Source organism: Cebus imitator, unplaced genomic scaffold, assembly GCF_001604975.1.
Source record: "Cebus imitator isolate Cc_AM_T3 unplaced genomic scaffold, Cebus_imitator-1.0 Scaffold460, whole genome shotgun sequence".
In the NCBI taxonomy this organism is placed as follows: domain Eukaryota; kingdom Metazoa; phylum Chordata; class Mammalia; order Primates; family Cebidae; genus Cebus; species Cebus imitator.
In genome coordinates this window covers 416,811-431,578 of record NW_016107775.1, presented here as the reverse complement: position 1 = coordinate 431,578, position 14,768 = coordinate 416,811, and the positions used below count along the sequence as shown (strand labels likewise).

The 14,768-nt window shown below is 37.5% G+C and overlaps 1 protein-coding gene across 1 annotated transcript in view; it reads left to right on the top strand.

Moving 5' to 3' along the window:
- Positions 1–9,994, top strand: part of PRIM2 (DNA primase subunit 2) — a 330,305-nt gene extending 320,311 nt beyond the window's left edge. Inside the window, exons 16-17 of the mRNA XM_037732630.1 lie at positions 928–996; positions 9,060–9,994. Of these exons, the coding sequence (XP_037588558.1) occupies positions 928–996; positions 9,060–9,284 (294 nt within the window). The 3' untranslated portion in view covers positions 9,285–9,994. The remainder of the gene's footprint in view (positions 1–927; positions 997–9,059) is intronic.
- Positions 9,995–14,768: the final 4,774 nt, after the last annotated feature.

The following is a 14,768-nucleotide window of genomic DNA, read 5'->3' as shown; positions in this document are numbered from 1 at the left end:
ACACACACACACACAGACACACACACACACACACAAAGAAATGGAAATTAACATTTCTCCAGAATTATTAAGTTTCCCTTCATTTTAGGTTATCTCTTAATTCCAGCATTTTACTGTATTTGATAAATAGGCCAAATATATGTTTTATTTATTTGGGGGCTTGTGGGAGGCAATGAAACTTTACAAATTTCAACTGACACTGCACTCTGCTGATAAGGATGGGAGTTTGCACCGCTCTGAAGAGATTACATGAAGCAGAATTGGAAAGCAAATTGTATTTACAAAAGATAGGATGATGTTCCTAATAGGTGTTCAGAATAGACTATTCACTCTCATATTCTGCTGAGCTTTACTAGAAATAACTTCATTTCAAAAAGGACAAATCTCACTGAAGGTAAAAGCGTTCCCTCTTCACAGATACTTGTCCGAAAGGGTTTACATTAAATTTTCCTGATGGGCGCACAGCAGTATTTTCTGCTATATCTGTATAAACTATTAATGTGGAAAATAAAATTAAGTAGTATACTTGATTGCTTCATGCACCAACCATTAGATTACTAGATTTCTATCTACAGTTTTGGGAGAGATGTTGGAATATGATATTCTGACAATAACTGTCAAAGTCATCGTACCAAGATCTGTTTTCATCTTGTTGGTGAGGTAAAGTTATTAAAATGCACAGTTGGTAGGTCAGAAAGATCACTGACTATCTCTTGTCATCTGTGGTTTAATGCTGACCTAAACCACTACTGTGTAATGTCAGAATTATCACTGTGTCCAGGCTGCAGAACTATAACATGCTACATGATTTATTGCATTTCCTGTCTGGAATGAAGATTATGAAAAGGCCCACAACTGTGAGCTACAGTGGTTTAGAAAAAAATTTAATTTCTAATTTTCATTTCTCTTTTTCCTCATTCATTTTAGATTTTGGATTTAGTAAAGGGAACACATTACCAAGTAGCCTGTCAGAAATACTTTGAGATGATACATAATGTAAGTATATATGTATTTTTTTTACGTTATATCCTAATTCTTTGTCTTTTGTCACAGTGTCACATTCAGGGTTTTTAGTTGCAGCAATGGAAACCACTCTATTTTCAGCAGAAAGGGGGATTGCATGGTGTTAGGTAACTTATAGCATTTATCGAAGGACCAGACAACTAAGCTTGGATGCTGCAAAACCAGGAATATTTTGTAACTAGGAGAAACTACATCATGAGAAAATCTTGACTGCAGCTGTCACCCACCACTCCCTATCTGAGGATGAGACCAAGGGTCAATAAAGGTTTTCTGTAAAGAGCAGAGTGTAAAAATTTTAGGCTTCACAGTCCATATGGTCTGTGTCACAGCTACTCAGCCTTACTGTTGTAGTGCAAAAGCAGCCATAGAAACATGCAAATGAACGGGCATGACTGTTGATCCACTAGAACTTTATTTATAAAATTAGGTAGTAGACCCAGTTTGACCCATGGCCCTAGATTTGCCAACCTCTAGACTAGATCTGGAACCTCTGCCATAGGTGCCTAGAAGAACCAAAGGCTTTTGTGATCTTCCGTGCAGAAAATCTGATCATTCATTCATTTAAAGATGGAGTCTTGCTCTGTTGCCCAGGCTGGAGTGTCGTGGTGCAATCTCGGCTCACTGCAACCTCCGCCTCTGGGTCTAAGCAATTCTCCTGCCTCAGCCTCCCAAGTAGCTGGGATTACAGGCACATACCACCATGCCCAGCTAATTTTTTGTGTTTTTAGTAGAGACGGGGTTTCACAATGTTAGCCAGGATGGTCACAATCTCCTGACCTTGTGATCCACCCCCCTCAGCCTCCCAAAGTGCTAGGCTTACAGCTGTGAGCCACTGCACCCAGCCTGCCACCTGATGTTACTGTGATCTACTTCCCAAGTCTCATATTTATCTGCATGGCAAAACCTAGATTGCATGTGGACCCCTAACTATAAAGGAGTCAGGGAAATGTGTTTGGTTTTTATCTTGGCAGTTTCCTTAGTACAAAAAAACCTGCTTGGTTATTGGAGTAAGTGTGGAATGACCCAGTCTGGCACAGAATAGATTTTGAAGTGTGTAAAGCCAGTGTCACAAACTCAGAGGCCTACAGAGATGGGGCAAATAACCCCAGTAAGTGAAGCTGCCTGAGATTAATATCAGAGAGTATGGTAGAATTATGGTGCACAGAAGACGTTATGCCCTATTAGAGGCATTCACATTGACAAACACTGAAGATGTTATGCCTGTTAGAGGCATTCACATTGACAAATTGTGATGCCCTCTGCAGGCCCACAACACATATCTACAAGTCCAGTTCTGCCCTCTCTGGCCCCTAAGTTTGCATCCACTGATCTTGAGCCTGGATTTCTAACCTCAGAAAGACATCCAAGAATGGACTTTGGAGATGTTTGTACTTCTTGAAACATTTTGTCTCTAAGTACATATGTGCATTTTCCTGGGGTCCGTAGTGTTTATTACAGATCCATGACCCTCCCCGAAAAAGAAGCTGCATTTCTTGAAATCATCATCAGCTGCCATGCTGAAGTTTTACAATTATTTTTAAGTTTTCTGTTTAGTTGTTACAAAGTAGTTTTTCTGTTATGGTTATATAATTTTAGAATTTCTTACTTGATAAAATATATCTCATAGGAAAAACCTATTATATTAGCAATAATAATTAAAATAATAAAAGTAATACCAGCCAATATCTACAGAACCCTTAATGCAGTGATCCCCAACCTTTTTGGCACCATGTACCAGTTTCAGGGAAGAAAATTTTTCCGTGGACTGACAGGGGCTGGTGGGAGGCCGCATGAGATTATCATGATAAGCACACAACCTAGATCCCTTGCATACGTGGTTCACAATAGGGTTTGCACCGCCATGGCAATCTAAGAAATATGAAATATGAGACCTGCTGATTTGATAGGAGGTGGCGCTTAGGCAGTGATGCAAATGATGGGGAGTGGCTGTAAATAGAGATGAAGCTCCACTCACCAACTGCACCATCTTCTGCTGTGTGGCCCAATTCCTAACAGGCCTCGGACTGGTACTAGTCTGTGGCCAAGGGGGTCAGGAACCCCTGCCTTAATGTGTACCAGGCACAGCACTAAAATTTTTGAATGCATTAATTAGCTCTTTTGATTGACACTACAGCAAGATACTATACGTATATATCCCTGTCTGTGAATAAAATTTGTTAAACAACCTGTGTAGGGTCATATTACTTATAGCAAATGGAACTTAGATTTAAATTCCAGCTGTCTAACTCACCTAAAGCTTGTGTACCTAACGATGACTGTGCTGCCCTATGGTATTTGGAACTAAATTTGTTATAATGACAGTAGAGGTAATTGGCATTTTCCTGTTTATCTTCATAGCATGGTAAACATGGAGGGACTTTACAGATCTTCTGATCCAACCATACCAAAAACAGCAGATGCCTAACTTGCCTTACATGCTGTAATTGGTCAATAGAAGATCTACAGCTAGAACCCCAGTCTGTTGTGGGTTCTTGTCCTCTTTCTTCTACACCTAACTTTTGAAACTGTTATTTAAGAACTTTTTTTAAACAAAATTTCAAGGAGTAAACATCAAGAAAATAGTAAGCAACAAAAAACCTCATTATTTTTAGCACAATAGGAATCTCGCCAGATAAGCCATGTTTGCTATTCTCAACACCAGGTTTGAATGACTCACTCTCTCGAAGACTGCATTCCTTAATTTGCTTGGTCAGCTTGGGAGTTGTAATTTCATATGTGTTCTTTTAGTCATTTGGGACCCTCTTAATTAAGAGGCCTCAGAACTTTCACAAATAAGGTCTGTTATCCAATCTCTTTCCTTTTTATAAGAATAAAATAGGAAAATTAGATTTAAACACTGAGTTTGTGGCATAATCACCAAAAAGTAAGGTGTGGTTTTTCTTTTAGTTCTCAAATCTGCTTCTGTATTAGCTCTCCTATTGATTATTCCCACGTGTATTGCTACTATTGCCAATTTTTAAAACTTGTCTTCGAATAATGAAGATATTGGAAAGTTGTATATCTAAATCCCCTCACATATAGAAATAGTCTAACTTAAACCATGTATAAATCAACAAAATAAAAAGGCTATTTATATTCACTAGCTCTCTATGGATTTTTAGATGTGAATATCCTCCTTCATTTATGATTTTTTCTAATTTAATTTAAAAATGGAATCTGTTTTAATTGTCAGGTTTCTGCCATCCTAACCTCTCCCCCAAATAAAACTTTATGTTTATTTTCCCGAAGCCTCTGTGATCAAACTCACTTAAATGAAAGTTTTGAAAATGAACCAGTTAATTGATACCATTTGCAGCAGCACTATGATAGTTCCATATGGCTTTTTTGGTAATACCAGCTGCCTCATTATAAGCTGTCATTGCAAAACCTCTTGATTAAAACCCAAATATCCCATAGGTAAAACAATATTGCTTTCATTCCTTCAAAATCTACATTTGCAGTGGCAGAAATATGAGACCCAAGTTTGTGTGAAGGTCATTGTGTGCAGAATGTGCTGATTCCAACCAAATGTTTGAGAGAGATTCATTTAGTAGATTTCAAAAGCTGGCCTGCTTGAAATCTGTTTTCCTCTGTATTTTTAGGGTCAGTGTTTAAGATAATTTTATGCTAATAGTATATTCTTTACTTTCTGCTTGTTCCACGTATAAATGAAAACGTTAGGCTAACCACTCAATTTTAATAGAAAATAATGTTTTCAGAGGTAGACCCCTTTGGACACTGAGAAACTGGGTACTTACTTTCCAAATGGCTGAGCCTAATTTTTCCCTACCATATAAATCTCTAGAGAAATCTTATTAAAACCTATCACAGTTTCCTGCAATCTTAAACAGGATATATGCAATACAATTAAGCCTTTTTATAATAACTCAGGGTCATCATTATGGATGTCAGTTAGAATGCTGGGCTAGAAGCCACCATCATCTCACTTGGATCGCTGCAATAGCGTCCTAACTCATTTCCCAGCATCTACGCATGCCCCATTCCAATTCTTTCTCCTCCACACAGCTGCTGAAGTGATCTTTAAAATAGAGGAATCTGATCATTTCAGCAACCTGCTTTCTAAAAACCTTTAATGGTTTCCTATTTCTCTTAAGATGAAATCTAAAATTTATAATGTGTCCATTCCACCCACCTTCCTCTAGATTCCTGAACATGTTTCAGATCCTTTACAGGACTTTGGATCTGAAACACTAGGACCAAGCTTGTGTGGTAGAACGCTTCACAGAATTTTCCTGTCTCAATACCTAAAATAAGGCACAAAACGTAATTTTAAAAATCAACAACCATAAAGAAAAACATCACTGATAGCAACCAAAAAAGAAAAGGGGCAAGGAAAGAAACACAAGTCGTAGTAGACAAAGTCATGAAAATGCTCACTTAATATTTCCAAACAAGGAGTAAAGGAAATAGTTGCTGATTCAAGCAGAAATAAGTGAAATGGAGGATTTAGATGTGGATGCCTCTTTTTTGCTCTTCCTTTATCTAATTCTGTTTAGTTTATGCTCTTCCCCTTCCCCCACACACAGAAAACCCCTAGGTTTATTTTTCTAAACAAGACAAAAGGAAACTGAGTGACAGCCATATACACTTCCTTTAAAAATGAAAGAAATGCTCAGAACACAAATAACTCATCCTAGAAGAAAACAGAACTCTATAAAAAGGAAACTTCATAATCTCATTTTGTTATCAAGCAACTTAATAGATCACAATGAGCTTAAAAAAATTAGTTAAGGACAACTGCAGATCAAGAAAAAGGAGAAACAGCATCACAAAGCCATGGCACAGATGGCCCTTGGCACTGTTTTAATAGTTAATTAAAAATATTAATTAAAATGGGGATTCATTAAACATATGCACATACCTTAAATATGGTATCTTGAAGTTAAGACGCTTAAATGGCATTTATTTGTTAGGGCAAGGTATTTTGAGCATAGTATAGTGCTTGGAATTTGATTTTATCTTTCTCTCATAAACAGTACCCATAATACAGCATCAACAATTTCCAACTTGGATTCCTTAAAGTAGAAAAGGAACTTGATATATACAAAACAACAGGATCTTTCTCCCTACCCTCCTATGAATTCAACTTCTTTTTTTAAAAAGTGACTTGCCTTTCTTGAGTCTTTAATAAGCATTTAATTTGGATTTCATAGAACTAAGAACTCTATTTTACATTCATATTTCTTTGCTTTTCCCATGGCAACCCTCTGACCTAACACTATAATTATCTCCATTTCATAGATGAAGAAACTCAGACTTTAAAAAGATTATCCTATTTCATTTTGTCCACATTGAAGTCTAATAAATGTATTGAAAACTGACAACTTGAAGCAAGGTATAGAAAATCCCCAACATATTATTATAGCATAAGGTTTTAGGTTATTTTTCATAAGATAATACAACTATGTTTTTATAATCTTTATAGCCAAGTTTATCTCTAGAAATAAAATTTATAGTGGGAATATCATTATCAGTTTGATTTTGCATACAATCTCTTAAAACAGATTTCAGAGCAACTAATGACCTAGTCAAAAAGCCTGAATATTAAATCAGACAAAACCAGTTATTAATTCCATGACTGAATAAATTCCTTAGGCCTCTGTACATGGAGGAGATTCAATTTAATGGACTCCCCAAGGTCTTTCTAATCTCTAATTTTCTGTTTACAATCTATAAAGCCTTCTGATTAAAATGTATTAGACAATAAATTTACTTTTTGTGAAACACATTGCAAAATGCAAAATTTATATTCGATTTCCCAGTTTTTATTGAATGGGGTGAAAATAGAATATAATAAAGAAGTTCATAAATGATCCCATTGTTAATAATATACAACATTCAGGAAACATTTTGAAGTCAAGCAGCTAAGTTAAAAAAGCAAAATAAAAATTTTTTCTTAATGATCTGTAACTTGTAAAATCAGTCTCTGTACTATCCATCAGTTACACACTGGAATTATTGTAAAATTATCAGCCTAACATGTATTAACAACTGGCAAAAAAAAATCTGAGATTCCTGGGATGCTTAAATAAGTATTAGCAGAAAAGACGTGTCTCTGTCTGTTGGTCTGTCTACCAGTAGGGTTCATTCCGGACCATAACAGCAACCCCCTTTTCCCTGGCCAATTGATTTTAATCTACTATAAAATTATACATAGTTTTAATCGTGCCGCATCTCTGTTTAAGGGTTTTTCATGACTCTCTGTTGCATAGAGAATTAGGTCTTGACCACTTATCCTGGTTTTCAAGGCTGTCTCAGGCTGGCCCCGCCTGTCTGTCCAACCTCATTCCTTATTGTTTTTTTGTATGTGCCTTTCATACCAAGCTATGTGAACTATTTATTATTTGCTTTCCCAGGGCATTACCTCTTTACCATGCTCACGTGGTCCTGCTGCAAATATTTCCCTTCCTCTCATCATCCCAGCTTTTCACTCTCTCCATCTTTCCAGAACCAACTCAAATAGCACTTCCCTTTCAAAGCCCTCCTTGATCTCCCCAGCTGAAATTTCTCTCTATCATGGAGTGTAATAGGCCTTTATCTGTGACCGTTATCACTTCTCCATTCTTGGTAGAGATTTTTAAGTATATGACTTACTGAGCTGGAAATTTGAGTTAGTCAAATGCATTCCTGTATGCTGAAAAGCAAATAGCTTATAACACAGTCTTTAATATAGTAAGTCTTTAATTAAATATGCAGAATTATCACTGGTATACACTATTTCTGGGTTCACCTCACCAGATATTTACTAGATACCTACAGTGTGCAAGTCATTACAGTACAAAGGGTGAAATGTAAAAAGATTAGTTAATACAAGACAGATGAACAAAATAAATGGAATGACTTCTCAGTCTCCAAAAACTTGATAAATGAAAATACCGTCACAGAAACTCATCCAACCAGTCACTCACTTAAGCAAAATGATCTTTTTGTTGTCAACTCCAGCTGCAGAAGGCGGAAATGCAGGGATTTGAGACTGTAGAAGGCAAAACTGCATGTAAGGAGAGATGCTATAGTGATAATTTGAAATGATACTCAAAATTAAAGTTTAATGATAGTCTTTGTAAAAAATAACAAATTATGAACTAGGCATGTTTGTGTTCAGTCACAGTGAAAATTACAAGAAGAGATTTAATATAAAGAGACTAAGGAAAGGCCAAGATTAGAATGAAGAATTACACTGACTTAGATTGCTTTTTCAGTTTATATCATACTAAATGAGATTGTATATGCCAGACTTACAAGTAAGTTCTAAAACACAAGTGGTATCAGGGACCAGTATCAAAATGATCAAAAGTGATTTTACGATCACTTAAACCCCACACATATTTATTGGCCTCTAATGTGGTAGGCCTTTTGCTTGGAACTGGGGATACAACAATGAATCACACAGGTCCCTAATCTGTGCCTAACACGCAATGTGACACACACACACACACACACACACACACACACACACACACACACAGGTTTGTATTTCAAACATATGTTTATGGTTTTCTACTTTTTTTATTTGGAGGTAATTGTCAACCAAAATTGGTAATGGTTTGGGTATTGCCAGAACAGAGGGCATGGTGTAGATGGGGGTGGGGGCTGGCGGGGGCGGGGGTGAGAGAAAGGTGTCTAGTATTCCCCAAGGGTGAATGGTGATTCCAGTCCCTGAAAGCAAAGGATGGGCAGAGGGGCAAGGACATGTTTCCTATTGGGATTGAGCTGCCTTTGAGCCATCTTAGATGTTGAGTAGGTGTTGGATATGGGACTGAAACTAGATAGGGAACTGGAGCCAAACACAGGCTCAGGCTAGAAATATAAACGCAGGAACCTTTAATGTTTGGGTAGTGGTTAACACTATCTTTGAATGAAACGGTGTAAGTAGTGAATTAAGTGTTAGAATGTGAACAACCAGAATCCACGTTTCAGGTATTAAGTTTTGAACAAGGACTAGAACAGTTTTTGAAACTCATGTATTCATAGTTTTGCTATATATTAATGCAATATAAATTTCCTTCCTCGTACAGGTGGATGATTGTGGCTTTTCTTTGAATCATCCTAATCAGTTCTTTTGTGAGAGCCAACGTATTCTAAATGGTGGTAAAGACATAAAGAAGGAACCCATCCAACCAGAAACTTCTCAACCCAAACCAAGTATCCAGAAAACCAAGGATGCGTCATCTGCTCTGGCCTCTTTAAATTCCTCTATGGAAATGGATATAGAAGGACTAGAAGATTACTTTAATGAATGATTTTTAGGCAATTTAGTAACCCTTTTTCCTCAATAGCTTTCATTTCCTGTTTGTAAGATTTCACCTTCTTTGTAACTGAAAAAAGATTTCACTCTGTCACCCAGGCTGGAGTGCAGTGGCACAGTCACAGCTGATTGCAGCCTTAACCTTCCCAGCTCAAGTGGTCCTCCTGCCTCAGCCTCCTGAGCAGTTGGGACCACAGATGTGTACCCCATACCCAGCTAATTAAAAAAAAATTTTTTTTTGTAGAGATGGAGGGCTCCCTCTGTTGCCCAGGTAGATCTCAAACTCCGGGGCTCAAGCGATCCTCACACCTCAGCCTCCCAAAGTGCTGGTAATACAGGTGTGAGCCACTGTGCCTGGCCTTTTTCTTTTTTTAACCTTTTTGTTTAACTTCTCTCTTTACTGCATTCCAGTCCATCTACATGTATGCATACATTTATTAGGAAAGCAGGTTTGAGGTAAAAACAGACCTTCACTGTATTTTGCTTTGACAGAAGAAAAGAGAAAGAGTTTCTATTAAAATCTATCAATCACTTGAATGGTGCCATTTAAGTCCTGTTCTAGGAGATAAAAATAGCTTTGGGGACTGGTTAAAGTCCCCCAGAAACTGTAATAAAGTTAAGAACAAATTTGATTTTAAGTCTTATCACTTTGTAATTTTGACTCAATCCTTTTCTGGACCATTTTTATTAATATCAAAGTGTACATGGCAGTGTTTGTGTATAATTGGGAGAGCGTATTATGTCATAACAGATTGGACATTACCTCAGCTTTTAAAGTAGTAATTTGGAATATCCAACACACTGCTAATCACCAATGAAGATTTTAAATGTTTTTCTTTCTTTTTTTGGCCTACTTGTGGTTATTGTACATCAGGCACCTTTGAGAGGCAGCAAACTCTCCTGAGTGAACTGTGTCTTGGGAATTAAAAGAAATAAGAGTTTGTATAGCTTATATTTATTAAGGAATGATAGGAATATTTTATTATGTAAAATAATGGCACACCTTGTCTGCTGCCATTACTCTGGGGGCAGGTTCCTGAAGAATGGACAATTACCAAGCAAGAAGGTTGTACATCTAAAGTGTTTATTTTACCATCCAACTTCCATACCTTATTACTCCTGTAGTTGTTGTCAACTACCAAATAGATTCAGTAAATTAATTAACTTCAATAATGAATATTCTGATACTTATAGTAACCGCCTCCTTTCAGTGCCAGCAATATAATTTAACAAATGTGGATGATTACAGACATATGGGATCAGTGCCCTGTTCTCTCTGCCAAGGAGGTAAGTTGAGGTTGATGGTCCCTGGCACGTATGCCTTGTAGGGCAGTCGTGGATGCCCTTGTCTAACTAAGGATTTCCTCCCGGGACTCTCCTCGCTCACCAAGAGGATTTGGGGTGCTCAGGAAATCTAGTTTGAAGCATAGTTCTTCCTCATCTGTTACCTTGGAGTGTGTGAAAAATATTAGTCTATTTCTGTCTTCTTTTCCTATAAAGAGGGATACTTCTTACTTTATCCTTTTGAATCAGTTACTAACTAAATTGAAAAGAGGACACTGTATCAGAAAACTAGACTGTTAGAAGCACCATGTTTTCAATCATGTGATAAACCATCAAGATGAAAAGGATTAAATAGCATCAGATCATCAGAAACTAAAAATGTCAACTAATTGAGTTTTTATTTTAGGCTTCTGAGTCAAAAATTTCTCGGAATATTTAGCAACATATAGTTAAATGAGATACTATCTAAACTTTCACTTGTCTTGGTGAATTATTATTACCTAGTTCAGAAAATAGTATTATTCCACTACAAATTACACCTATAAATCTCCGCCTTCTGAAACCATCTGCTACTCTCTTCATCATTTGTAGTTCTCAACAGGAATCTGATGATGGCCTACCACTTGATCCATGGACTGCAAAACCACAAGTCCTTAAAAAAAAGAACAAATGCTACCTGGAGTTGTTTTAACCACAGAATTAAGTTAGCTTTAGAAAGCCAAGCATAGAAATGTAGGTCTTCATTGTATTAAAAGGGAGATATTAGATGCAGTCTCGCCACTGTAGTTCAATGAGATTTTATGATAGAATGTTTTGTATCTGGTAACGTTTAGCAAGGCTGTCTTTTTCTACTGCTTCATGTTCTCCTTTTATGAAGCCTGTGCTCCCACCAGCTGAAAGGACAGGGTCATTAACGGCATGGTAGATGTAGCTTAGGGGACTATTTATTTTATACTGGCAGCCCCAGGAATTTGTGTCATCCTACTTGAATGTTTTATGTGTGTCTGGTCCAACTCCAAAATAACACTAGTTTAAATATTAGTTGTTTTACAGTTTCAATTTATTCATAATAAGGTTTGATCTCCTGTCACGTATTATACAGAAGAATATACAAACATTCTGTGAAGTCTATAGATTAGAGGATAGGGGATAGAGGTTTATAAAAGAAGATCTAAATTAATGCTTTTCTGGTGCTTTTGGAGCTGGAAAAAGCAATTTATTTTTCATGCTTCACAGGTCTTGACAATTTTGATTTGTTTTCTTAGAAAGCAGACCTGTTTGAATTGGGTGATGTAGAAAAGAACCCAAAAGAAAAATCAAAAGCCAACAGCCTCTTTTCAAAACAGTAGCCAGTGAAAAAGAATATGAGTCTTCCAGATCTTTTAACTTTTAGTCTTTTATTATCTCTTCAAGAAAGAGAGGCTGTATGATTATCAAAGACAAAAGAAGAAACAGCAGAAGAAAGAAACTAGGTTGGGAATTTGTAGCTGGTTGATGCAATGACATCGTTAGGAGAGATTCTGTCATATTTCTTTCATGTTTCTCCATAATGTTTTTCATTCTGCCCATACAGTACAAAACTTAATTGCCGTGTGCATAAAAGAACACTAGGAAGGTTTTAAGTAAACTTGTTAGGACTGCTTATAATATTATAGAGTCATAAAAGTGAATAGTTATAGATTTTGAAGCAGCTGAGAATGGAATAAAGCTATGGAAAGATCTTTAATTCACGTAGAATTTTAATAAGCTAAGGGATTTCTTCTCTCTCTAAAAGCATGCAGGGTGTTTTGCTTGTTACACTTTGCTGTCTTATTGATACTCAGGGTCTTTGCAAGCAAACTTCTGTAATTCTTTACAAAGAAGGAAAGAAAACTTCTGGGATTTAAGCTTGAAAGGCGAAATGAGACAACTCTAAAGTTCTGTTTCAGTTAGAGTCTACTCTTTGCAAATTTAATCAAGGTCTTCCACAGGCATCAGCTTGACATTAAATTTAAGTGCCCATTAAAGTGAGAGTTTGACAGCAATTCTGAATGTAAAGCTCAGTCTGAGGACATCTTTACAGCTGGAAGGAAAAAAAAATGTTGAGAAGCCTCAAACCACTGTGGTAATTAGATCCATTTGTTAACTTCTTTTCTAATGTTGGCAAAGGGAGGGAGAGAAAAGGTTGACAGAAGCTGGAATCAGGAAGGCAGTCCAGAGCTCCCCATAGAAATTGGGCAAGCACAGGTCCTGTACTGCAGAGAATACTGGCAGATATTCCTTCTGACGAATGAGTGAGATGGGGAAAGTATCTTAAGAGCTTTATTCGGTTTGTCTTCCTTTCAGCACACAGAGCCGTGCTTTGTGGAAGCTGCATTTTGGATAAGTGTGCTGGTTTGGTTTTAAGGCCCTTAGGAAGACACACAGTGTTATTTAGGAGTGGACCTCTGGTGGCGCATTGTTGGCCTGAAGAGTTAACGTTTCTCACAAGGGTATCTAACTTATATTCAGGTATAATCACTTATTTACCCACAGCATCTGGTCTTTTCAGTACTGAGCTCCTTTTTCACAGGTAGCGACTGCCCTAGTCTAAGGCTTCTCACCATAATTGGCATTGCAGGCAATTAGCTTCCTGACTCTGTGGAAATGACGTCACCAGGAGGAAATTATCATCCTACTTCACTGACCTGCCTGCCACAAATGATACTATTTCTTGTTATTGGATTTGTGTTCTATCCGGTAAGCTCTTTTTGTCCATTGCTTCATGACATTTTACTTTTTCCAGGATTACCACTGTAGAACCTTATCAAAGGCTAAAGAATAGGTCTTTATATAAAGCTCCTGCATTTCCCTTGAGCTTTCAATTGCAGTGCTGTTTCTGAACATTGATGGCAAGGGAGTGAAACAACACTGCTAATAAATGTATGATGAGGTTTGCAATGTAACCTTGCATTTCTGGGTATTCATTTGCCACAACATAACTATGAGGCACTTTAAGGTTTTGTTTAGTTTTGTGCTGTAAGCACCGAGAGAAAATAAATTCAACAAATACTGCATTTAAGACTGACCATCTTGTGCACATTTTCCCAATTCCCCCCACACAGCATTTTTTAGAGATTTTACCTTCTACTTGGGTCATAGGATACCAAGGTCTTCATTACTGATTAAAAATGACATAGTGATACATACTTCTCTTTTCCCATTTATTGGCAAGAATTAAACTGTGATTTAAAGAGTGCTCTACCACCCTTAACTCTTGGTTGTCCACAGAGTTCCTGCCTGGTCTTTGTCTTACTTCAAGAGTCTCCCTGAATGAGCTCATTTACCCCCATGGTATTTTTTTTCCATCTATATGCAAATAATCCCGAAATCTGTATCTCCAGCTGAGAATACTCTGAGCACAGACCCATTCATCCAACTATCTCTTGGATTTCTTTTTTATGATATCCCACAAGTATCTCAAATTTAATCTGTTCAAAAATCAAACCTATTTCTTCCAACATCTATTTCTCACCTACATTGTACAAACCCTAAAGGTATATTAGTTTCCACCTTCTCCATACATCCAAATCCAATTGATTCTGTTTTAATACTAGTGTATCTAAAACAGTAGAGCTCAAATGGGGGCAATTCTGCTGTGCAGGAGACGTTTTTGGTGATTACAGCTGGAGGAGGGCCTGCTCTCGGCATCGAGTGGATGGAGGCTGAGGATGCTACTAAACACCGTGCAGTGCACAGGACAGCCCTTCACAACAAAGAAGTATGTCACCCAAAATGTGCAGAAACCCTGCTCTAAACGGGTTCTCTTCCTCCCTTCCTTCCTCGTACTACATTAGACTGCCCTCTCATCATTCTAAGCAAAGTGCTCTCGACTTACTGGCCTAGTCTCCATTTGCTCACCCTGAACCCCATCCCATATCCTTCTTCAAAATCTAACCCAAATACTTTTCCCCACTAGGTGTGTGTCTTGAACATGGCTCTCCATTACCAATATGAGGAAGTCCAGCCACCTATTATTTTGTGTATGAGGCCCTCCATGACCTGATTCTGCCTACCTCTCCAGTTCCATCTATTGCCATCAGCTCCCTACTCTACAATCCAATCCAGTGATTTAGCCATTTTGCACAAACTCCCTGCACATTCAACTACACGCTCTCTTTCCTCATGTTACCCTACCTGCCTGGAATGCCCTTCCATTCCCTACCATGCTATCAAC